Consider the following 26,164-nt stretch of genomic DNA (forward strand, 5'->3'; position numbering starts at 1 on the left):
ACCACCTCTCATTCTAAGAGCTTAGAAGCAAGTTCGAGAAGTTCCCCCAGTTTCCCCATGACTGCAGGGGCCCCTTTGTGTCCCTGGTGGAAGGTGTGCCCTCTTAGCCTCTGGCAGAGGCACCAGGACTCAGAACCTCTACGATGCCCCGATAAGCTTCTTAGAGGTGGCATTAGCAGGGATTGGGTATCCCTCCTCCGAGGTGCCCTTCACACCGGACCCTGCCTTGAACTTAGGATCCATAGGAGAGCTGGGGGCAGGAGAATGGGGTGTTTCCTGCTGTCCAGCTTCAGACCCACTCTTTGAGACCCTGGGTTTTGACAAGTTTTCAGAACTGAGAAGACACCCAGATGTCCAGGTTTGAAGGTAAATGATGTGATTAGCTAGGACGGATCAGCTGGGATGCCAGCTCCGCTCGGTTACAGGACACAGGTATACCAGACAGAGAGACACCCTCCGAAGTTTCCTCAGGAGATTCCAAGTGTTGAGTTTATGGCAAGGGACAGGGCAGACAGGGAGACGGTGGAAAGACAACGACAGGGATCGAGGACAAAGAAGGAAAATCAATTATTTTGTAGTTCTCCTTTTGCTTGTCCCTCTTTTGCTTTTTGAGACAGGTGCATTTGCATCCGTAGCGCGGTGCACTGGAAGGACTGGGGCGTTGAGCAGCTCGCGCCTCTCTGGACCTCGGTTTGCTCGTGTCCCGACTGAGTAGCCGCACGAAGCAGTGTCAGTAACTGCTTCTACCTCTCACCACCGGAGGTTCTGTGGGTCACCCACCTCACTTCTAAAAGACTACCCCACATGCAGACCGATCACTTCTAGTTACTGTTTTGTAATAATCTGTGGACGTGGATTAGCGATTTAATAAATATTTACTTGGGTCTGGGCCTCCATGCCCTTTTTGTAAACTGAGGATTCTTGGAGGGCTTTTTACGTTCTTTCCTCCTACGTCCTTATGTAAAATTGCCCTCATGTAGCCCTCGGTTCTGTGCCGTGCTTTTCACAGACCTTATGCGTTTTCCTCTTCCAACATGCCTGGGGCATAGGTCTTCTTATTACTATGTACATAGCTAGATGTTATTACTATTGTTATTTCTATTCAGTTAAATTAAAATTAAAATATGTTATCTATAAAATAATAAGGTTGAAAGGTTAAGCTGAACAATAATATATACTGAAAAGTAAGTCTCCTTTTGACCCCTGGCCTTTAGTTTCCCTTCTCCAGATGTCCTTCTGGAGATCAGCTTTGCATAATCAATGTTTATGTTATACCCGTTTCACAGATGAGGCATGGAGGCTCAGCTCGCCCAGGGTGACACAGCTGCAAGCAGCAGAGCCGGGAATCCAGGCCTCTGACTCTATTCTCCTTGTTTTTCCCACGGCATCACACTGTCTGGGAACTGTCGTGACGTTAACTTTCGATGACGTGGTGGAATTATTTTAAGTCAGTCTGAACATGCAGAGTTTTGATGCTCTGGCACTATCTTCCACTGCTGCCTCTTTTTGTCTAAAGCTTAAAACCGTCTATTTTTACCTCCCTTATGCCTTTGACAAGTGGAGATCTATGGCCTACGGCACCTGCTACCCATGACTGAGCTCCCAGCAATTCTGGCTTGGACCTGAGGAGTGCTGGCAGACCTTGGTGGACCCGGCCCAGGAGTGAGGGCTGTGGGCACGCCTCCCCAGCACAGAGGTCTGTTTGGTGCTTTTTCCCAGGAGCAGGCACTGCTCCCCCGAGCAGGGGCAGAGGTAGTTTTGCTCCAACAGAAACAACTGTCTTCCACCACAAAGGCCCCTGCAAGAATCGTTATTCTTTTCCAGATGAGGGTTTGGTGGATCCCAGCTCTCATTGTAGTGGCAAATAACCTCTCTCCTTCTCTCTTTTTTCTCCTTTAGGTTTGTGGATGTCTCTCGGCTACGCTTCATGGAGATATCTTCCCTGATCATCCCTTTGAATCCCAGAACAGCCCCCATCTTTCAGTGGATGGAATGAGAGGCTTTCTGTAACCCGGCCTAAGTGGCCATCATGGGGAAATTGATCCGGATGGGGACGCAGGAGAGGCTGTTACTCCGGCCGAAACGGCTTCGATGGAGTCGCTTCCTCTTCCTCCTGGGAATGTTGATCATTGTTTCCACCTACCAACACCTGAGGAGCCCCCAGGGCCTCCCCTCACTGTGGGCAGGACTGTCTTCCCAACACCCTGTTAAACTGGCCAGCCGGGACCTTCCCAACGAGATGATGACAGGGAGCAGTGACCCTCCAAAAGCTACCTCTGAAATGGAGGGTGAGACACTGACACCCCAAGCCACAATGGGCAAGGAGGAAGTAACACCTGGCATAACAATGGAGAACACCCCCAATACACCCAGAACAACAGCCAACACCTCTCCAACAATACCCAAGAACAGCTACAGCTCAACAGCAGCAGGCTCAGAAAGAGTGAAGGAGAACACCCCAACCGCACCAAGCAGGGTACTAAGTCAGTACACCTCAACTGCAAGCAGATCAACAGCAAAGAATCATACCCCAACAACGCCCAGGGGAGAAGTGAAGCCCTACCCCCCAACTCCAGCCAGGGGGAAAGTGAAAAGATACACCCCGTCTCCACCTGGTAGAGTAGTGAACGCTGCCCCGTCCACATTCACAGAAATGGCAAGAAACCATGGGATCACCCCCAGGACAACAGTGCAAGACAGTGAAACTGTGGCAACCTACCAAACATTGGAGACCAGCCCCTCCAAGCAAACAGTGGAGGAAACCACCCCAACTACTCTCAAGGGAGTAATTGATAACACCCCAACTTTCCTGATAAGTGACATAGAGACAAACATCTTGACTTCTCCTCGGAGTCTGGCAGAAAAGAGCACCCTGACTACCCCCAGAAGAATGGACAGTAACAGCTCACCTAACCCTCGGGGGTTAGTGGGAAAGGACAACCTGATGACTTCCCAGGGACTGGCTTTAGAGCACACTGCAGCCATCTCTGAGGGGCAGGTGGTGATTAGCACCAGGACAGGAAGCGGCCCAGCAGCAACCCAAGTGTCTACTGCTGCTTGGATGGTTAGGAACCCCTGGTCCAAAACCACCGCACCAACCATGGCAATATCCTTAACCACCTTCTGGGGGCTGGCGAAGAAACCTTCCACAGCACAGAGCACCTCAGCAGCCCCCAGCTCCAAGGCAGATCCGACCACCCAGGTTCGTCACTGTGTGGTTGTGGAGCCAGCTCCAGCCATGCCCACACCCCCCGCCCCCAGCCTGACAACCGGCCTGCTCCCAGAGGCACCCAGTCCCAGTCCCTCAGTGCTGGCCCCTAGCCAGCCAGACCACCATCCCAAGGCAGAGTACCCCCCAGACCTGTTCAGCTTGGAGGAGCGGCGGCAGGGCTGGGTGGTCCTGCACATCTTTGGCATGATGTACGTGTTTGTGGCCTTGGCCATCGTGTGTGATGAGTACTTTGTCCCAGCCCTGGGCGTCATCACAGACAAGCTGCAGATCTCTGAGGACGTAGCAGGTGCCACGTTCATGGCTGCCGGAGGCTCTGCCCCCGAGCTCTTCACCTCCCTCATCGGCGTCTTCATCTCCCACAGCAATGTGGGCATCGGCACCATTGTGGGCTCCGCTGTGTTCAACATCCTCTTTGTCATTGGCACCTGTGCCCTCTTCTCCCGGGAGATCCTCAACCTCACCTGGTGGCCCTTGTTCCGTGATGTCTCCTTCTACATCCTTGACCTGATGATGCTCATTCTCTTCTTCCTGGACAGCCTCATTGTCTGGTGGGAGAGCCTGCTGCTGTTGCTGGCCTATGCCTTCTATGTGTTCACCATGAAGTGGAACAAGAAGCTTGAGCTCTGGATGAAGGAACAGCTCAACAGGAGGCCAGTGGCCAAGGTCATGGCCCTAGGGGACTTCAGCAAGGTGAGAACAGGCTAGCTCAGGCTTCTGTAGCCCCTTGGGGCAAAAGGGTGGGGGGGAGGCCAGGACTAAACAATAGAAAATGCTGGGTCAGACACCTCGAGAGATGGGTGCTCTGGTTCCCTTGCTATTCATTCAAGTGCCTATTCTCTGCCAGGCACTTATGCTGGGGCCTTTGCCAAGAGCGACCTTGGCTCAGCACCCAACCGTCCCATAAAACAGTTGTTATTATGATCCCCCTTTAGCAGGAGAAGAAACTGAGGCCTAATGAAATCAAACCACACATGTTCAGAGTCACACAGCAAATAGGTGGTTGAATCAGGGTTTGAACCCAGGGTGGTCTGGCTGGGTCTTTGGAAATGACATTTGAACTGGGTTTTGAGAAATGTCTGAGAATATACCAGTCAGGGAAAATGATCAACTCTTCCGTGTGCGTGGTGTCTAGGGTTTATCTAGCGCCCTCACTTTAGTCTTATTTGTTCACATTCCAGACTTGGAGGGTCTGGTGGCTTGGATGGGGTCTGGGAAGGGAGTGGGGAGGATGTTTTGACTTTGTTTTGCTTTTAAAATACTGGAGAAGTTGGGTGCTCCACTTGTCCACAGACAAGCCAGCCCTGAGTGCAGAGCCCCCTCTCTGCGGAAGGAGACTAGATACCGGGAGCTCCAGCTCTGGGGCTTTTTCTCCTGGCCCCAAAGTTCCTTTCCAAGAAATTCTCTGTAGCCATGAGGGACCTTCCTACGAAACTCATCGCATGGTTCACTAATCTGGAAGATTCAATTGGGAATTCGTCTCTGAAAATTCACCTCAAAGTTTAGTTTATGCCTTGAGACTCCAGAGTGAGGGCGTCCTGGGGAACACAGACCCCACTTCCCTCCTGCTCCTACAGGCCGAGTTGGGCAAAGGTTAGCTCATCGCCTGCCTGTTTCAGGCTTCAGAGAAGCCACCGGTATGAGCAAAATTTTGCGTGCAAAGAGTGTACAGATTTAGCTACTTAATCCCGAGCAGTTTTGATGAGTGGGCAGGATGGAGACTGAACTCTGAAGCATGTCTGGGAGAGAGAGAATGCGGAGGAGATAAGGTGTGCTTCCCTTAGGGTTTTCAGGATAGTGTGGTGTTCTGGCCGGAGCATGGACCCAAGAGTCAGTGGCTTCTACTCCAATTCTGCCTCTGATTGTGTGACCTTGGACAGGTTCCTTCCCTTCTTTGGGGAAGTGATAAAGTTCAGCTAATCACCAAAAGGTCTGGTCTAGTTCTAACATTCATTCATAATGTCCTGTGTCCAAGTGAGTTCAATTCTGGCCAGCCCAGCACAATGGTTGTCTGGTTTGATCAACCAAGCCCCAGTGGCCGTATTTGCAGATTGCCCAAAAGGGAGAAATGTGCTGCCCAAGGTCACACAGCCCAGCAGGTATCAGAACTGGAATCCAGAATCCTAATGCCCCCAATCAGCTCTGTTTCCCACGAGGCTGCTGCTCCAGGAAGCCAGCACTTACAAAAGAAAGGGAGGCCCAGAGCCTCACATCACTCACCGTGAAGGAAAAGGAGCCTCCCCCAATGGAGTTCTCGGGGTGGGCCTTGCTCTGGGCGGCCGTGGAGCCTGGTGCTCTCCTCTGCGGAAAGCATTTAGTGCCCGGTACACGTCAGGTCAGCAGTTTTCAAAATGTCTCTAACTTGCCTCCCAGTCCTTCATAGTAATTTTGTTTTTATTAAACTCTACAAATTCTGAATTTGCCATTTCATCAGAGGTAGTCTATCAGAGCAAAGCTTGCAAAGGACATGAAGCATAATCATGATTTCAAAAGAGAGGTTTCAACCTACTTCAGAGACTGTCCAAGGGCGTTCATGGCAGCTGTTTGCCAGCCAGTGAGAGTGGTACAACTCTGTTCTCAGCTACTTGTTGAAACAGATCCAGGATGATTTTTGACTAGCAGAATACTTTTTAAAAAAGCAGATTAAATTACTGGCTACCCTTGAAAGCAACTCTATATTTATTTAAAATTAAACACCTGTAGGTTGGACTTCCCAACACTAACTACTGTCTGCTAGAAAGGAGTCCAAATAACTCAAAAACTGTACCTGTTCTGACTGGGCTTGCATTCTGTTTCTTTTGGGCTGGTGTGTGATGAGCTAAGGAATCTGGGCTCCCTTCTGAGGACAGTGGGCCCCCAAGATGCAGGGGAGAGACATGATGTGCTTTGCTCTGAAAAATCACTGGCTGAGGGGTAGAAAATGAACCAGAAGAAAAGCAGATCAGAAGTCAGGAGCTGCTGCAGGATGGTAGGCAAGAGAGTGGAAAGATGAGGTCAGATTTGAGGACCTCCTTGAACTAGGTCTAATAGCTGATTGGATGCTGGCTGTGGAGGAGAGGGAGGAATTTGGGTAGACTCTTGGGTGTCTAGCCGAGACAAATGAGTGGATCAAATGAGTGGATCAGGGTGGAAGGCTGAACTGAGGGAAGGGATAAAGTGAAGAGTCCCCACCCAGAGTGTAACCTGGGTGAAGGCAGGACTCAGACCAGAGGTTCAGTAAATGTTTGTTGAATGAATGTTTTCGTAAAAATCTGACTAAAATATGTGGTTCAGGAAATGTGTCAGGGATGTGTGTTTATAGGGGGAGTGGTCAATGACTAATTGCTACATCAGTGGGAGATGGAAATTGGAAATCTGGAGGACATGCCTCCGGAGGGCCACCATGTCTCCTCCCCAGGTCCCTGTGAATAGCTAGCTGCAAGGGATCCACTCCTCATTCCCAGAAAGATACATCCATCACAGGTGGCGGGCACGAAGACATCCTCTTCAGTTTCCTCAGCCCCTTTGCTGATTTTTGTGAGGAAAAGGGAAAAGTAGGGTGGCGAGGCTGAAGTGGAGGAGGGAGAGTGGTGTGGAGGGAGAGGTGGATGTGGGAGTGTGTCCATAATAAGGGCATATTCTGAGAGCACCTGCAGCTGGCGTTGCACCTGTGAATGGACCCCCAGCCACACCCAAATGTAGGCCAACATCACACCCATTTACCTCAGTCATCTGAAACAGAGACACTAGGAAACGTAGATTTGATCTCATATTCTTATTATACTTGGGAGAAGAAATGCGATTTAGGAAAAACAATGACAGCAGTGAAAACCATGAACAGGTATTAGGAGATTGGGATTATCACTATCTTTGTGAGTACAAGTCACAGAATATTTCTGCCTCTGTTTTCTCATCTATCAAAATAGCAATAATAACACTGGTTTGTTTACTTCATAGAGTTAGTAGTATTGAATGAGAAAATGGATGTGAGGGCTTCAGAAAGTTAGAAGTGCGTACTGAGTTTAGAGATACGTGCAATGAACAATGAACCCACCGAGTAGTTGGGCTTGAGGAAATCTGAGTTTCAGACAGATCAGTAGGCCTGAGCACCAGGGGACAAAAGTGTATCTCCCCTGCCCCTCTGGGCCAGGACCAGCCATCCCAAAGGGTGTCCTGGCTCCTCATTGTTCTTTGCCTCCAAGAACTCATCGGACAAAGGTTGCATGTGATGTGCAGGGAGGCGGCTGGGCCAGTGTGGGTGGCGCCAGAGACCCCAGCATCCCAGTGCACTTACAGGTACATTGTGAAAAAAGTGGGGGATTTGTTTGGAAAACCCACAGTGCCCCCCTCTGTATCCGTATTTGTTATTTCTGCTTTCATTTGTGAGGCAAATGTGATACAGGTACAGGCAACTGTACCTGTTTTGTACCCATGGAAACAAGATGCTTTAATTCATCTGTATATTTGTTCATTTGTTCAATTACTTGTTCATTCACTTGGTATGTGACCACGCATTCAAACTTCCCCCTTCCTTCAAGACTTACCCAAGTTCTGTCTACTTCAAGAAGCCTTCCTTGTCCATCCCGGCAGCACCTTTATCTGTCACTCTCATTCTTGAAACACATTCTGATCTGTCATGTGTTTGTGTTATCATTTGTCTCAATTCCTTTTGGGACGTATAATCTGTGTCCTAAAACATATTTGAACCCTACAGCACAGTGCCATGTAAGCAAGCAGGTGCTCAGGAAATAAGAATTAAATGAATGAACATATAGGGTGGATGGGTGAGTGGGTAGCCCTAGCCTAGGTAGTATTTTCTCTATTTTCTGAGCTGAACAGAGAAGGGAGTGTAGCAATTCCAGTTCTAGTTCTGGCCATGGAGGTTGGTGGGGTGCAAGAGGCAATGGGAAGGTGAAGACATCACTGGGGACAGCTGTTAGCGGCCCTGTTGCCTGAAGAAGGTGCTAGAGGCCAGTTGAGAGTACCTAGTCACTCACCTCTGTGAGCACCTACTGTGCACAAGACACTGTGCTACAGTTCGGGAGAACAGAGATGCCTGTATCGTAAGTTCAATTCATGGCCCCCAAAATGAGGAGTCTAGCAAGGTAGACAACTCATATATGTGAAAAGTTAAACACTATATATACTGTTTAACTTTACATATATGTTATATATATAATATATATGTATATATATTATATATATATTTAAGTTCAAATGGCAGTAAATGCCAAGTGACAAGCTGGTGGTCCAGACAGTACATACTGTGCACTTAATGAGCCTTCATCTTGACTTTCTAGGGTTGTCCCGCTTCCCAGCTGACTGCTCTGCAGCCTCCCCAGGACACTATCTTTTATTTGTTTACAGAGCCAGACTTTGGCCTCACAAAATGTGCTCACCATTGTTATATAGCTTTTTAGGAGAGAGATCAGAATGAACTAAAGTGAGGGTGAGGTGGAAAGCTTTATATAAGAAAGAATTCACCCTGGCCCTGGCCAGGTGGCTTAGTTGGTTGGAGCATCATCCCATGCACTAAAAAATTGTGGGTTCAATTCCTGGTCAGGGCACATACCTAGGTTGCAGGTTTGATCCCCAATCAGGTCATGTACAAGAGGCAACTGATTGATGTTTCTCTCTCACATCAATATTTTTCCACTCTCTCTAAAAATCAGTAAACATATCCTTGAGTAAGCATTAAAAGAATAAAAAGATACCCTGGCTGATGTGGCTCAGTGAATTGAGTGCTGGCCCGCAAACCAAAGGGTTACAGGTTTGATTCTCAATCCGGGCACATGCCTGGGCTGTAGGCCAAGTCCCCAATAGGGGTCATGCGAGAGGCAACCACACACTGATATTTTCCTCCCTCCTTTACCATCTCTCTAAAGAAATAAAATAAAATAAAATAAAATACTAAAAAAAAGAATAAAAAGAATTGACCCTGAATTTTCTGAAAATTTGGCAGAGGTATGGAGAAGACATTTTAGGCAGAGGGAAAGGCATGAACAAGGTAACAGAAGCTGGAATACATCAGGTGTATTCAGAGGGCAGCTATTCGTTGAACAGATATTTATTGAACCCTTGCAGCGTTTTCATGCTGGGCACACAAGGCGAATGAAATAGGCAGTCTGCCTTCAAGATGCTAGTGGGCAATAGATTTATTTGTGTGTTTGCTAGCATACTACTAACACAGATGCAGTGGGAAAGTGTTATGAAGGAAAAGAATAGAAGTCTATAAAAGAGAACTAGGCAGGTGCCCCACAATAAGGGTTTCAAGGTGGGTGAAGAGGACGGTGCATCAGGGGAACTGAAAGACAGGCGGTGTCACTGGGCCGCAGTGAGTGGACGCATCTGAGTGGCAGTGATGTGGGCAGGCTGCAGCCGGGCTGTGCAAGGCCGGGTTGTCTCTGGGTGCCTCTCTGTGTTCCAAGCTGAGGGCCTCCTGGGGAGAGAGGGAAGTAGGGAGAAAGCAAGGGTCTCTCCAAACGTCTTGTGACTGCTGTCCCTGTTTGCAGCCAGGTGATGGGGCGGTTGCGGAGGATGAGCTATAGGATAACAAGAAGCTGAAGGTGGGTGCCATTTGGAATCTGCTAGCAGGGGCACTGCAGGGTTTCAGAGGACGGCCTCAGACTCAGGGCTCTGCAGTCTTGGTGCTGGGCATCTCGGGCTGGGCTCTGGCCTGGCACGCTCCTGGGACTGATGCTAGGGTGAGCCAGGGAAGGAGTGGGCTCCTTTGCCAGGGACTCTCAACCCCAGGTGGCCTTGGAGGAGGTGCCAGTTTGGGAGCTAGCCTGTCACTGCTCGCTTCGCCACTAGCTCACTGGGTGAGCTGGGTGGGGTCTCAGGTTCTGCACGTTTAGGACAACTGGACTGGATGAACTCACGTCCAGCTTTACAACCCCGACATACCACGATCAATCAAAAGCCTAATTACCTGTGGCTTTGGAATGACAAGAGCTGGGGGGCCTTCAGAGGGGCACTGGGGGCAGGAGAGTCTGAGGTTTCTGAAAAATTCTTAGCTTCCTTTGGCCTATGGGGTAGCTGGGAAGAAGTATGGGGACCTTCGAGAGGAGAGGCTGGGTCTGGATGAAATCTCCCCCATCCAGAGAAAATCCCTGGGCTTGTTGTAAAGTACTGTGTTACCACGGCCACTAGATGGCAGAAGAGTTCAGGGCCAGAGGGATGTGGAAGGTGCAAGTGGGGGCGGGTAGGGTGGATAGAGGGATGCAGCAAGTGTTTGCCTGTCTTTGGATGCTCCTCTGTAAATCTGTGTGTGTCACTGTGAATAAGTGTGTGTCACATCTGTGTGTCCGCATCTATGGATGTGTGTATGTGTGTGCCTGGGAAGGTTCTAGAGCACATGGTTTTAAAAAAATCTGAATTGGGAATCAGAAGACCCGGGTGCTGCCTTGACTTTCATTTATCACCTGCATGAACTCGGTGGGCTCCCTTACCCGTCCCTAGAAGGAGATCACAGCCTTTCTTGTGTGCGGTGGTAAAGCCCTGCAGTGCTGTTTGTGGATGGCAAAGCTCTGTCTGTGTGCTGTGTGGGTGAGCGTGTGCTTCTCTGAGGCTGTTCTTGGGCCATGGGCAAAGCCCTGGTGATGTGCTGTCCACAGCGCGCTGCCTGCTGCTGCCTGCTGCTCCCTGCTAGGACCTTCTCAGTAGGTAGAATTAGTCGGTCACGAAAGCATGGAAGGGAGACTGAGACAGAGAGCAGTGTGACTCTCCTGGTGGAGGTGCAGGTTGAGGGAGGCCAGGATGAGGCTCCCATGCTTTTGTGCTGATCTTGCTGGGAGGGAGGCAGGGTTAAGGGAGGCCCTCGGGTGGCGCCTCCCCGGGCTCGGGCAGGGGTCCACTGAGGCCTGTGCTGCCCTCTCCTGCTCAGCTCACCTCCGTGCTGACCCGAGGGAGCAGCTCAGCCTCTCTGCACAACAGCACCATCCGCAGCACCATCTACTGGCTCATGCTCCACAGCCTGGACCTGGGGGAAGGTAAGCAAGGCTGCCCCAGACCTGCGTGGTCTCCCTGTCCACTCCGTCCCTCCTGCAGCTGGATAACTGGGACCTGCAGAACTGATAGGCAGTGGGCGGAGTGAGGGGGGAGAGGGCACGGAGTTGGCAGAGGAGAGCAGGCGGTAGTCAGTCTGGGAGATGGGGTGGAGACAAAGACAGGGAACTCCCTCGTGGGGCAGAGTGCCCCCAGAAGTCAAGGCCCTGAGGTATACATATCCACGATTTCCAGGCCTGCCTGTTCTCTTTTGTAAAATGAGGAGGTTAACCCGCCTCGTGAGCTGTGAGTGTCACGTGCCCACACGGCTGACGGGGGGGCTTCCCTTAGCACCTTCCTGTGCAGCCCACCACTGGCAAGTTGGCTCCTGTGTCCCGCAGGGTCTCCTGCCAGGTGGCTTGGCTCAGGCCTACTGGCCAGGGTCACATCTAGGGGAACCTCGTGCAGGTGCCAGAAGCTGCGACGGCACTTCCCTCTGCTCTGCATTTAGCTCTGGTGTCCTAGGAAGACTGCTAAGGCTCCCCGCCCCCGCCCCCACCAGGAATCCCAAAGGACATCCTGGGACCTGGTAGGGCCACTTCGGGGGGGCTGAGAGTCCAAAGGACAATGAGGGCCGATATCCAACTTGACAAATGATTGAGGCAGCTGAGACCCACACCATCCCTCTCACCAGTTCCTGCCTGCTGGCCTCCTTCCCCAGAGAGCTTCCCCCAACAGGATTCTCAGGGCCCCAAAAGGCACCCCTCAGGTGTGCACCTGCTCTCCTGGAGCGCCCCCATCTCTGGGGCTCTGGTGCAGAACTGGGAGCGCAGGCAGGAGGCCGGTCAGGGGAAGGTGGGCCTTTGGGCAGAAGCCGAGGGACCGGAGTCGCAGCTGGGCAGGCGCGGGTGGAGGACTGAGCCTGTGTGTGACACTAGAGACTGACCTTTGAACTCCAGGGAGCACCCTAACTGACCTTTCTGGTCCTGGGACAAATTTGGCAGGCTCAGAATTTCCTCAAGCCCTTAAGTATCTTCTTCAGACATAGTATTGGAATTTGGGTGTTTAGGAGAAGTATATTGTCCTGCGAAGAGCAGAGTGAAAGACAAGGTGATCAAACCTTCCTTTGAAAGCCCTCAAGGTGAGCCCTGGCGGACACCGAGAGCGGCACACGCTGGCATCAGCCCCAGAAACGCAGGACCGCTGGGGTCTGAGAGTGGGCCCGCAGCCCCCGGCAGCCTGCGTGTTCCCAGTGCTGCCGCGCCATGAGGGCGGCTGCATCTCTGGGTGATGCTTGGCCACTCCTCAGGGAGTCACCGAGTCTGGTAAACTCTTAAAGACTTCTCAGTGGGACGGCAGGGCCCCTGCCTGGGCCACTTCCCAGACCAGCAGCTGCCAGCTGGCCTACTTGTCCTAACGGGATTATGTGATGTCCAGGCCAGGCCGAGGTCAGAGGAGATTGATACTAAGGAGATGATCCGCGGTGCTGAGGGATCCTCACAGCTGAGGGGCCGTGTGAGGAAATGAGCTCTGGGGCAGCCAGTGACTGTCATCCCTGGGAAGAGAGTCGTGCGTGGTCATCGTGTGCCTGTGTGGCATGGACGGCCCTTACCACAAATGACTGCTGACATGCTCTGGGATGCAGTCCTGCTCAGAGAAGCCAGCCCTGGTTCTGCACCCCGAGATTCCATCCAGGGGAGCTGGGGCCACGCAGGGCTGCGATGAAGGCCTTTGTTCCCAAGACTTTCCAAACATGTGGTTGTGCTTCCATAGGCTGTTTCTGAATGGCGGTGGAGACGTTTCCACCACTTCCAGGCATTCCGGCTCTTCCACAGGGCGGTCTGTGGTCTGAACTTGCACCCTGTGGAGGGGCTCTACCTCCCCGGGGCCCAACGATCCCACGCCTCTTCCGGTGATTTTACTCGGGCGAGTGTGTGTGTGTTAGAGAGAGAGAGAGAGAGAGACCCTGTACCTGACCTGCTTTCCTTGGCAGCATGAGAAGTGACAGGGTAGGGTGTGTGATGAGGGATGAAAAGGAAAGAGGGGAGCTTGGTTTTCTTGCCAGGCCCTCCAGCCAACAGCCAGCAGATACTCTCAGAGCCAGGACGGGAACCGGAGGAGCCCTTCTGTCTCAGCAGAAGGTGACGGTGCTTGGTCGGTGCCAGGGGGGCGCTGGGCTTGTTTGGATGAAGGAGGCAGTGCAGTGCCCGCTGCCTGCCACCTCAGTTCTGACGAGGACCTCCTGGGCAGGCCCACCAGGACACTCCGTGGGGCCACACATGCCGGAGAGGTGGCTCTGCAGGACAGAGCCTGTTGCCAGAGGCAGTGGCAGCTGAACCTTCTCGAAGAGTTAGGAGGCAGGTTGAGAGAAGGAAATTCCAGACCTCTTACATTTCCTGCCCATGCTGGACCCAGGCTGAGTTTGATCCACCCTGTTTCCCAGACTGCACCTGCTCAGCCCTGGGTTATGGACTCGAGGGTGTTCAGGGTCTGACCCAAACCCTCCGGAATGCAGGGCCTCATGGCTGCAGACTCCGTGGGTCGGCTGCTCTCAGTTACTGCAGTTCATTCATTGCGGTTGTCACAGCTGACACTGGTGTGGTGCTTTCTGGGTGCCAGGCGCGGTTGTAAGCAAGTTGATGTATAAGCACGTTTATTCCTTCAAAAACTCTGTTGGATTTTACAGACGAAGAACCCGAGGAGCAGAGAGGGTAAGGAACCACCCAGCTCGGCCCACGGCCAGCAAGTGGCAGAACTCGGATTCGAGTTGGGCCGGCTGGTTCCAGGTTCTGAGCTAAGATAATAATGTTAAACTGTAGCAATTAAATTATTTTTGTTTATTTTGCCTCACGGATCCCCATATCACTGTTCTGAGTATATCATGGTGTCACCTTCTCAGGGAGGGGACACCTGACTTTCCAAGGTTACTGGTGTTCGCCGGGCAGGGCCCACGTGGAATTCAGCAGAGACGCCATGGGAGCATCTGGTTCTGTCATCTGTAGCATGGTCCTTGCCCTGCACCCATCCCCTGCTGCCACTACACAGCTGTGAGGAGGCCCCGCAGAGCCCCTGTACCTCACTCTCTGCCTCCCACTGAAGTTACACCTGCAAAGCACCTCTCATGTCTCCTGCAACACAGTTCCCCTGAAAGGGACCTGCCCTCCCCGTTTTTCCTGACTGGAAATCAGGGTGGCCCCCTCCTGTGCACAGTGCTCTGTGCACCTCCAGCAAAGCATGTGCACAGGCCTGTGGGGGGAGGTGCTGTTCGGCTCCCCGTGTCTGGGGTCCCGAGCAGGTGTGGCAGGGAGCTTGGTAGGCAGCCATTTCCTCTTTCCTGCTGCAGAGGGAAGGCTCCAGAGCATGGCTCCCTGCAGTGCCCCTGGAGGTACAGTGGAGCTCCTAGTAGATTTATAGAAAGCAAGCTGCAAAGGACCTTCCAGGTAATCCAGTGCCAGGATGGCAGACACATCCCGTCATCATTTCTTCATTCCCTGCCCATGGCAGACACCTCCGGCCGATCACGCACTCTCCTGGCAAGGACAGATCCCCTCAAGTCAGCACTCAAGCAGCCATCACTTGGGCTCCCAAAGGAAATAAATCCTGTTGGTTGCCCCCAGGACCAACCAGGTTATTGTATCAGAAAGGAAATCAGCCTAGATGGGGAAGGGACTCCCCAAGGTCACAGCCAGTCAGTGATGATGCAGAGAATTTTTTAAAAAATATATTTTATTGATTATACCATTGCAGTTGTTCTATTCCCCCCTTCATTCCCCTCCACCCGGCACACCCCCCATCACTCCCCCCCTTTAGTTTATGACCACGTGTCTCAAGTTCTTTAGATTCTATATTTCCCCTACTATTCTTGCCCTCCCCCCATATGTTTTCTACCTACTGTCTATGCTACTTTCTGTACCTTCTCCCCCCTTCTCCTTCTCCCACTCCCCTGCTGCTAACCCTCCATGTGTTCTTCATTTCTATGGTTCCGCTCTTGATCTAGCTGTCCTCTTGGTTTGCTTTTGTTTTAGGTGTGGTTGTTAATAACTGTGAATGTGCTGTCCTTTCACTGTTCATATTTTTCATCTTCTTTTTTTCTTAGATAAGTCCCTTTAACATTTTATATAATAAGGGCTTGGTGATGATGAACTCCTTGAATTTGACCTTATCTGAGAAGCACTTTATCTGTCCTTCCATTCTAAATGAAAGCTTTGCTGGATAAAGCAATCTTGGCTGTAGGTCTTTGGATTTCATGACTTGGAATACTTCTTTCCAGCCCCTTCTTGCCTGTAAGGTCTCTTTTGAGAAATCCACTGATAGTCTGATGGGAACTCCTTTGTAGGTGACTGTTCCCTTATCTCTTGCTGCTTCTAGGATTCTCTCCTTCATTTTAATCTTGGCTAATGTAATTATGATGTGCCTTGGTGTGTTCCTTCTTGGGTCCCACTTCTTTGGCACTCTCTGAGCTTCCTGGATTTCCTGGAAGTTTATTTCCTTTGCCAGACTGGGGAAGTTCTCCTTTATTATTTGTTCAAATAAGTTTTCCACTCGTAGCTGTTTCTTTTCCCCTTCTGGTACCCCTATAGTTCGGCCAAGATGGAGGCATAGGTGGAAACATTGTGCCTTCTCCCACAACCAAGTTTGAATACAACAAAGGTTTAGTAAACAAAGATGCAGCCAAAGAACAGAAAACTTGAACTATACGGAAGTCCAACAACAACGAACTGTTCAACTGGGACCAGTAGGATGGGTGGAGCCAGCAGCCGAGCAGGGTTGGACAGGAAAGATCCCCCGACCCAGGCGCACAGGCAGCCAGAGTAGCAGCAGGTGGCAGCGCAGACCCAGTGAGGGTGCGGGGCAGGCTGACCGTGGTCACACATTTGCACGCAGATAAACCAGCAGAGGAGTGAGCAGTGAGATGGACCGTGCAGGCCCCAGCAGGTGATGCAGGGAATTTAAAACAACCGTGTGGGAACTAAGCACCACCAGCCTAATAGGACTGGAATCCAGAAGTTGTAGCTCCCAGGCAGCCTCTCCCCTCCCACTGCAGTTGCCCTGGCTGCTGGTGGACCGGAGCGACTGAGAGAGTGAGGGAAGGGCACCGTGGTCCCAGATGTGTTTCCTTTTGCCTTCGCAGCCCACTCCTCCAAGAACAAGGATGAGGAGAGCTTGAATCAGGAGGCCAAGGTCGAGCCTCAGGCCAAAGCAGAGAGCAAACCAGAAGGTGAGAGGAGGGCCAGACCAGCGGGTTTTCTCCTGCTACCGCCACCCCGTGTCCGCCAGGGGCTGCAGCTGCCCCTTGGCCTCTCTAGGCAGCTGGGTGATGGCCTGGTGCTACCCTGCACTTCGCTGGCATCCCCGCCCCAAGCAAGGGCAGGCCTGCATAGCGCCTGCTGTGCTCCCTTTAGATGGGGAGGGCAGGGCCAGGCCGGAGGTCGTTGAACTCCCACTTCTTTGTTGCAAATTAGACTGTTGGACCCCATTTCTTCTTCCTGCTGTGTCTACCCAAGAATAGTTCTGCTAGGGGTTGGCCTGAGACCAGCAGCCCCAGGGAAGAAAGGCCAGGGCGATACAGAAGCCCAGTGTCTGTGTGGCAGCTGGAACAGGGCAGTGAGAGGCCGCTGCCCTGCGGGCTCTGTACAGCGCACCAGCCCACCCGAGGTGCCCAGGAAGCAGGGAGGGAGGCAGGGTAGCAGTCACTGTTCCCATTCTATTGACAAGGGAGACTCAGAGAGGTCAGGTGACTTGCTGGAAGCCACGCAACCACTTTTCAAGGCTTCCTGGCTGCTGTCTTTGACATCATCAGGATCCCCTCCAAGTGGTCGGTAGGGGGAACGGCCAGACCCTCAGGGGTTTGCCCTCTCTCTGCTCCAGTTGCCCAAGCTGTTCGCAGTGTCCTGGGCCACACTGGCCAGGGCGGAAGTGTCTGTGAATACTGGGGGAGCAGGAAAGGCTCCGTCTCATCTGTCCACATCCCTGTGGACGGGACAACAGTTCACATTACGTCATTTTCCTTTTCCTATCAACAAGAAACTTCCTATCAACAAGGCCCCGAAGTGGACAAGTCCAATGGCCCTGAAGGCACGCCCAGCAGCCTCTGCCAACTGTCCCCAACACCTGGCACCCTTCTGACCTGTCCCATGTTTATCCTTTAAAGAGGAGGAGCCAGCCAAGCCCCCTGCAGTCACGGTCACACCAGCCCCTGCTCCAGACGTCCAGGGCGATCAGCAGGCGGATCCTGGCAGTCAGGTAGGCACCAGCCTCTTCCCAGGTGGAGGCATTTGAGAGGCCCAGGGGAGGGCTTTCCGACCAAAATCCTTGCTCCCCGAAGGCCTGAAATGCTGTCTGAGGTTCACTCCTCTGGAATGAACTGTGAAGATCAGATACCTCACAGGGCCCGTTAGTTCACCGTAACACCCTACTGTGAGTATACAGGAGAACGTGTCGCAAACTGTCACATGCTGTAAAAAACTGATAGATCACTGTCGGGGGCTACCAGCAACTAAGGGACAGTGAGACCAGTCAGCTCGACATGCCAGGGGCAGGGCAGCTGGGTAACCTTGGCCTTGTCTGCAGGGCTTCCTGAGCCCTGACACTGCTGCTGTCTTTACAGCCTCTCAGCCTCTCACGGTGCAGCGGCCACTCTGGACTTCTCGTCGCCATGCTTTCCTCCCTCCAGGCTTTGGCCCACATGGCTTCTTTCCCCTCCATCTTCATCTCCTGATCTCCCTCCTGGCCAGTGCAAATGCCTCCCTCGATCCCCCCAATCTGAATGCCCAGGGCACATTGTTCCCCACTCAGGGCTCTTATCGCTGCCTTCCTGGTACTCTATGAGTCTCTCTTGGTTCCCCTGCTTGGTGGTGAGGTTCCTGAAGGCAGAGTCCATTCTGAGTCACCTTTGTCTCCATTGCAGAGAGAAACTCAGAGCACACAGCTATGTTCAGTAAGGACTGAGTGCCTGGTAATGAATAAGCATTCAGTTTGCAAGTTCCATCACTTTTTTTTTATTTGACACTCAGAAGCACTCAATTATGTCATACCCTTAAGCCAGTGATTTGGGGTCCAGTGTCTAAGACACCTTCACCGTGCCGTGAGCGCCCTGAGCAGGCCCGTGATAGGCCGCTCAATGAAAAGGGAAGAAGAGGAGCCCCAGCGCAGGGAGTGAAGCTTGGTGTCACCGGGAGCTGGACCTGGGCCTGAGAAGGTATCCAGGACCCTGGTGGCCTCTCATTCCATGTCCTGCTCTCCCTCGCGCCCCCTTCTCTGTGTGCAGGCTCTGCCCCCTCCTGGCAGCCTGGCCCCACTGGCTCCGTAGTAGCCCGCACACACTCAACTACTATCCGTCCTCCAGTCTGCTGGGGGACCGGACAGCGACTGGCTCCTAGTCCCAGAAGAGAGAGAATACATTCAAACCAGGTCACAGGCAGGGGTCCATCCTGTGTCCAATCAGCTGTGGCAGGGACAGGTGGGGTGCTTTGACTTCTGCGTGGAAGAAGGGACTCTGAGGGGTGGCAGCTCTCAGAGAAGAGGGCACAGGCTGGGCAGACAGTCCCGTGCCTATCGGCTTAAATGACCCATCGTCTTCTCCAGAAAACCTTCTCTCCTGACGGGGCTGGGGAGGCAGAGCAGGAACAACTTCAGACTAAAATTGTCTCATTCTTCCTTCCCAGTTCAGAGCAAAGCCTCACAAATACTAACATTTGACTTCATCAGGGATTCTTAACCCTGGTTGCCTAGTAGGATAATTTGGGGAAATGTTAAAAATGCCCAGGCCCCACCTTCAGTCTATTAGGCCAGCCTGTCTGGGGTCCTAGGGCATGAATGTTTTCAAAGCCTCCAGGTGGCTTTAACATGCAGCAGAGCTGAGAATCACTGAGCATCCCTTGGGGCTTGGCTGTATCAGAAATTTGGTTACAGAAAACATACTCCACGAGCACACAGGTCATTTGTTCAAGGGCTTGGACCAGCGTGTTGTTATAGACAAGCCAAGAGCCCAGTCTGAGGAATCTCAGAATCCATGGCTTTGGAGTGCGTGGAGTCAGTCTGTGGTTCCCGAGCGCTGGTCTGCTGGGGGTCTATGGGGACCACTTGTGAGCACGTTGAAGTAGACTCCTGGCTTCTGCTCCCAGAGATTCTAATTCAGCTGGTCTGGGTGGGGCAAGGAAATGTGTGGTTCTAATGAGCTCCCCATGCTCTGAGGTTGGGAACCAAAGACCTGATTTGGCCCGTCTTTTGCAAAACAGGGCAGGCTGGTGGTTAAGAGGCCAAGTTGGACTGGCCATATGCAAATCCCAGAGTCGTCACTTACAAACTGTGTGGACAACGGGCAAGGTATTTAACTGTTCTGTACCCTAGCTCCTTCATCTATCAATGGATTTAATTGTTTATATCATAAGTTAGTTGATTAATGAAACATAGTGACTGCTAGCTATTATTATTATACCACTAAGCATGGTGCCTGGCACATAAACCTTCCCCCCCAAAGTAGGTATTATCATCATTTGATACACAGGAGGTGATATAACAGTTTAGCAGGTTAGTGGACCCAGCAATGTGATGTAACCACCAAAGGATTTCATGCAACATCAACGGGTGCATAGTATCTGACACAAAGGAGGTAATGATCCTATTAAACTCGGCGCACTGTTCTGTGTTCAGTGTTAGAGGCTTTTTCATGGGATATAAACTAATTAGAATGAGTTCACCAGGGTGGGGATGAGGCTCTGGGCCATCATATGAGGGAATGACGGAGGAACCTGCGTACCTTTAATGCAGGGAAGAGCACTGTCTCATGGAAGAATGATTAGATTTGTTGCGTGTGTCTCCAAAGAGAGAACGCACACACAGAGGGTAGCTCCTTGGTAGAAATACGGACTTCAAACAAATCAGAGTTGCCAAAGATGACAGAAGCTGCTTTAGGTGGTGAGTTCTCTACCCCTGGAAATGATCCAATAAAGACTAAACCACCACTGGGTGGGAATGTTGTGAAGGGAATTTTGCTGAATAATTGCACTAGTTTTCTCCCCATACTAAAGTTTTAGGTACATTCTGAGAGAAGGCCAACAACAAAAATAATAGTAAGAAACTGGGAGTAAAAACAAGCAGGAAGTTACTACAAGTTAATCTGTCGGATTTGGATTGCAGGATGGAGCTGCGGCTGGAGCTGAGAGCACAGGCGAAACGGCTGGCGGAGGGGGCGAAGCTCCTGGTAAGGGCCAAAGTGGACAGCAGAGTGGAGGTGAACCTCAGCTGGAAGGTGAAGGTGAAATTGAAACAAAAGGAAAAGGAGATAATGAAGGTGAAGGTGAACTCCAAACAGAAGGAGATGATGGCGAGGTGGGAGGTGAAGAAACCGAAGAGCAGGAAGCAGATGCTGAACATCAAGGTGAAGCAGAAAGTGATGAGAAAGGTGCAGATGGCGAAGGGGGAGGAGCTGGCAGCAATGGCAAAGATGAGGTCCAAGCAGAATCAAAAGGAAATGGTGAAGGTGAAGGTGAACTCCCAGCAGGAGAAGACGGCAAAGTGAAAGGTGATGAAGGTGAAACCGAAGAGCAGGAAGCCAATGCTGAACATCAAGGAGAAGCCAAAAGTGATGAGAAAAGTACAGATGGTGAAGGAGGAGGTGCGGGAGGTGGCAGTGAAGATGAGGAAGAAGAGGAGGATGAGGACGAGGATGAGGATGAGGAAGAAGAGGAAGAGGAAGAAAACGAGGAGCCTTTGTCCCTGGAGTGGCCCGAGACCCCGCAGAAGCAGGCCATTTACCTCTTCCTCCTGCCCATTGTGTTCCCGCTGTGGCTGACGGTGCCCGATGTCCGGAGGCCGGTGAGGTTGCCCAGCTGAACCCCAGGCTGTTTATCCGCAGGGAGGCTGGGAGGTCTCCAGGCATCCCACCCAAGGGGGTGGGAGATGGGGTCAACCAGCTTGGCAGGACTCAACCACTGGGAGGATCTGGGCAAGAAGTTGCAGCTCTAGAGGGGACCATGCACCTAGGGACACACCAATGGGCTTGCAAGTCCCAAGAATGGGCTACTTCCACCACTGTAAGCAGTGTGAACTAGCCGCTCCTTGACTCCTACTCCGTATCCTGTTTTAATAGAGGAATGATGCCACCCCCCCCTCCATGTTTCACAGGGTTCCTGTGAAAACCCAGAGCAACAGGTGCTGTTTCTTTCCAGCTTCTTGGTTATAGGGAAAGAGCTGACTAGCACACCCCACCCAAAGGCAGTCCATATTCCATGTCTGCATCTGCAGAGGAAGGGGTAGGGCGGAGAGAGGTTGCAGAAGCCAAATTAAATACCTAGATCAATCTGGTTCTGGAGCAAGCAAATAGCTCTGTCCAGTTTGGCTACTGCTGAACTCCCTACTTTCCGGACGCCCCTGTGGACCACCAGGCCAGTCCAGACCCAGTCCTCTCAGGCTCCTCGCTGGAAAGAGATTGCAGCTCAGTGGTCTCTAGACCCTCTCCATCATTCCTCCAGCTGATCCCATCACTGATTCTGAGGCCAGAGACCTCTGGCCTCTGAAACTTCTCTTTCTTTTTTAATTTCAAACAGGAGTCTAAAAAGTTTTTTGTTATCACCTTCCTGGGATCTATCGTGTGGATAGCCACGTTTTCGTACCTCATGGTGTGGTGGGCTCACCAGGTGAGTGAACGGCAGGCACTGAACCCCATGTCAGCAAGCCCCAAGGACCCCTTTTTCCTCCAGGGCAAATTTCCAGGGAATGTTGGGGGTCGAGTGTGTGTATAGTTTCTACACTGTTACAGGCAGACTTTGTCTCAGTGGATGTAGTGCTTTCCAGGTGTGGCTCTTCCGTCTTACGTTCACCTTGTGGCACAGAAGGCCCTTCACTGTCTGCTCTGACCACTCACATTCCCTGCTCTCTCTGCCGTGCATCTCCCACTCCTGTTCTCCTGGGGAATTGCACACCCTCGTGAGAGCAGCTCGGCTTTGCCTCCTCTCAGGCACCTTCATCAGTTCTGCTCTACCCGGAATTTGGCACCTAGCACAGAGCTGTAAATGTTGTCTCCAAGCTTTTCTCCTTCACTAATCTGAGAGGGGGGTCGGTGTCGTGCTGTTCACACCTCTCTCTCCAGCCTCAGTCCCTGGCACACAGCAGGGCATCCGTGGTTCTAGAAATGAAAATGTGACATGAACAGATCTTGGGAGGGGCAGTTCTTTTAGAAGCAGGGGTGCTGTTGTTTGATTGACAGTGACAGGTGATAGAATAGATGGACTTTTAGTCCAAGCTAGACAACAGCAGAGTCATTTCCTGAAGCCGTGAGCGAGCAGGGGAACCGCTCTCTCTCTATGGCCCATCTCCGCCATGGCCCGACCTCACTCAGGCCAAGGGCTTGTGCTGAGCTCCCTGGGAGTGCTGGGTTTGCAGAGTGGGACAGTATGGGGTTGGTGCTTTGAAGAGCCTCAGATATTCCACCTGTTGTTGCCATGGTTTCTCACTCCTCTCACTGTTTACTAGGTCGGTGAAACAATAGGGATTTCTGAAGAGATTATGGGTTTGACCATCCTGGCAGCAGGCACCTCAATCCCTGACCTCATCACCAGTGTGATTGTTGCTCGGAAAGGCCTGGGAGACATGGCTGTGTCCAGCTCTGTGGGCAGTAACATATTTGATATCACTGTGGGGTGAGTGGCGAAGTTGCTTCCTAAGGCACATTAAGAGAGACTGCAAATCCTTGTGTTGGCTCTGTTCACCTGGGTTTCTGCTTCACTCGTACATGGAATCAAAGGGCATTTATATTGTTAGTTTCTGTAGGGCAACAGAGAATCCCTTCATTCGTCATAGCCAGATGAGTCAATAGAACTAAAATGCTGCCTAGAAGTTATAGATGACTTGAAAAATGAAGTCCATCAAATTCCGTTACCAAATATGGTCAAATGCTCTGCTGCTGACCTGCAAGGTGGGGAGGAGGTGGGTGACGATGACTCATTTTCACTTCCTGATATCCCTGCGCCTTTGCATTTGGGTTCCTGCCACCTCTAAAAGCATTTTGTATAAATAAGCAAATGCTGCAGCCTCCCCACCCATTCCCTTACTCACCTGGTTTGTTTCCATTCCCCCAGTCATATTCTGGACTTGAGTGGTGGCTTTGGTTTCCTTAATTTGAATTCATTTCTGTGAGTGTACAGTTGCGGCAGGGAAAGGGCATGGGGGTGGGGGGGTTGGGGGGTCCTGATCACTCAAGAATTTAAAGAACGTTATCCTGAGCTGGGCCTTATTGTAAGAATTTAGAGATGAGAGTCAGACATCCACAGGTCTGGGTGGGTCACACAGACACGATTTAGTGTGAAATAAAAACACTCAGGCCCAGAAAACTTCAGTTTTAGTCTAGGCTCTCCCCGTTGTTAGCTGTGAGTTCAAGGGCATGTAATTTAATTTTCTTAGTATCCTCCTTTGTGAAATGGGGCTAATATTTGCTGCCCCATTTCACAGATTTTTTTTGTGCATGTGGTAAAATACATGCTTTGTAAATGGTAAACTACAGCTTGAACATAGGGGATGAATTCAACATGAAGAATACTCACATTAGTCTCTCAATCTTGCAGCCTGCCTGTTCCCTGGCTGCTTTTCTCCCTTATCAATGGACTGCAGCCCGTCCCAGTCAGCAGCAACGGCCTGTTTTGTGCAATCGTTCTGCTCTTTCTCATGCTGTTGTTTGTGATCTCTTCAATTGCATCGTGCAAATGGAGAATGAACAAGATCCTGGGCTTCACAATGTTCCTCCTTTACTTTGTGTTCCTGGTCATCAGTGTGATGTTAGAAGATCGAATCATATCCTGTCCTGTGTCTATCTGAGTCAGTCACTGTTGCTCAAAATGGACATGGGTCAGAAAACCACGCCAGCAGCCATCGCGCCTCGTTACACTCCTGAAAGAATGAACGTGATGCGGGAGGATGAACTGAGAGGCGAGAGCCCCTGGTGTGAACGTGACCCAGGAGTGAACCGCCTGCAGCTTGCTGTGCATTAACAATCTCACTTCTGGAGGGGTGGAGCTCCTACCCCTGACTAAAACAGACGGCTAGCTCTCACGTGGGGACCAGAAGGACCCTTGGAGTCTGAGGGTTTTCTACACGAGAAAATTGGGGTGAGGGGCGGGACAGGTAGAAAAAGACAAGCTCCCATGCTCACGGTTCCCTGATCATTCAAGGGCTGCTGATCCAAAAGGTGCAGATGTACCCTACCCTCCTGGCTCCTGCCCCAAACACATGCTGCGATGTGCTGTCTCCTCTTTTCTGTTAAAAACCTGAGGTTCTACCAGGTTTGTAATCATTCCCAGTTCAGTTATGGGTGAGTTCGAAAAGCTAAGGCTATAGGAAGAAAATGAAGTGCAACAGGAATCAATTCTCATTGGTAAAACATGTACCAATATTTTATAGCTTAAAAGGACTACATTAGCTCTTATTGCATTTCTGAAAAGTGAAATTAAAGTAACCCAACAAGTTAAAATTGGTAATTCGCCCTTGAATTGGAAGGATGGTATTAGGGAAGGAAAACTACTGTAAGGGCTATTTAAAAATATGTACTTATTAGAAAATCCAAGTTAGCACTGTCCCCAACAAGTGGTCACCTTGAGGGATTAGACGTTTAACACAGCTGTGCTGGCTGTGTCCCTCCAGCATATTCTTACCAACAGTGACAGCTGTGTCTAGTGAGTGAGAAGGTCAAGAGTTCAAAGTCAGTAGAGGCAAGTCTGGTTTATAAAATAAGAGCTCCACCCTGGCTGGTGTGGCTCAGTGGATTAAGCACTGGCCTGTGAATCAAAGGGTTGCCGGTTTGATTCTGGGTCAGGGCACATGCCTGGGTTGTAGGCCAGGTCCCCAGTAGGGGGCACATGAGAAGCAACCACACGTTGATGTTTCTCTCCCGCTCTTTCTCTCTCCCTACCCCTTGGTCTAAAAATAAATAAATAAAATCTTTAAAAAAACACAAAGAGATCCAGGGGGGCAACACCACTTTTGTATGTTAACTTAGATAATATTATCTAGAGCAAGAAGACTGATTTCTTGTGTGGCTTCCAAGTGGGTGTTAAGGCAATCACAAAGGAGAAATCCCCCAAATGCTCAGCACAGTGGCAACCTGTAAGGAAAAGAAGCATTACCACTTCTAGGTAGCTAGTGTAAAGAACACTTGTTTTCAAAAATTGTGTGGTTGAACATTTCATGTGGAATTTGAAGTGCTTGTGTATTAAATAGCACTGCTTGCTGCCTTTACTAGCATTGAGTTAAGGGACACATGAGAAATGCAGTTCTGTGTCCTGGTTTTGGAGCCAAGGAAGCCGCAGTGACTACAGACTATGACGGTAAATACAGCTTTCCTTGTAGACACGAGAGGATTCACTGAAGACTAGAAGATAGCAGGGCAGATAGGATACAAAAAATAAGATTAAGCATTTTGGTTTTGAAGGGCTGGGTTCACAGTACTTTATCCATAATCCATCTCTTAACAGGGGTTAATTTAATGACCTCACTACCCCAGGATTCACATTCTTTGGAAATGACTTTTATTCAATTTCAATCAACTGTTGAGTCCCACTGGTGTTTTATTTTACAAACATAGATGGAGTCACCTGTATCTTTAGGTCACTGGGTCAGAACACTCAAGAGAAGGCTGATGAAGAATACGGAATCATGTCCAAACCCCATGTCGTGAAGTTAGTTGTCCTCAGTCCTGAGGCTGCTGTGCCACCGGGGCTCTGTGTGCCATGGAGTAAGAATAGAACAATCCTAGGAAGGGAGATCCCAGCGCCAAGACCGGGAGCCAGCCTGGTTTCTGCAGCCAACTCCAGCTGGCCTCGGGGAATTCACTTCTGCCCTGCCGGCCCAGGTCCGATGCTTGTCCCAGAATGACTGAGTGGGGAGTGACAGGCAGTGGAACGTTCTGCAGTGATAAAGCACTGGACAGCCACTTCGTGATTAAAGTCAACTCCAATGATCTAACACCCTTTTCCTGATCAG

The 26,164-nt window shown here is 51.0% G+C and overlaps 1 protein-coding gene across 2 annotated transcripts; it reads left to right on the plus strand.

The window, feature by feature from the left end:
- The first annotated feature begins 187 nt into the window (after positions 1-187).
- On the plus strand, positions 188-24,066 carry SLC24A1 (solute carrier family 24 member 1). Of its 2 annotated transcripts, XM_037054166.1 has the most exons (9): positions 188-366; positions 1,900-3,922; positions 11,094-11,199; positions 16,326-16,412; positions 17,346-17,437; positions 20,333-21,010; positions 21,742-21,831; positions 22,667-22,833; positions 23,755-24,066. In XM_037054166.1, the coding sequence occupies exons 2-9, from the start codon at positions 2,030-2,032 to the stop codon at positions 24,002-24,004; spliced, it is 3,363 nt and encodes a 1,120-aa protein (XP_036910061.1). In that variant the 5' UTR covers positions 188-366; positions 1,900-2,029; the 3' UTR covers positions 24,005-24,066. The 2 variants fall into 2 exon arrangements, with proteins under 2 accessions (XP_036910061.1, XP_036910062.1); XM_037054167.1 differs by lacking the exons at positions 11,094-11,199; positions 16,326-16,412; positions 17,346-17,437.
- The last annotated feature ends 2,098 nt before the right edge of the window (positions 24,067-26,164 follow it).

The sequence above is a fragment of the Sturnira hondurensis genome, unplaced genomic scaffold, assembly GCF_014824575.4.
Source record: "Sturnira hondurensis isolate 20B ecotype Veracruz unplaced genomic scaffold, ASM1482457v3 Scaffold0008196, whole genome shotgun sequence".
Lineage (NCBI taxonomy): Eukaryota > Metazoa > Chordata > Mammalia > Chiroptera > Phyllostomidae > Sturnira > Sturnira hondurensis.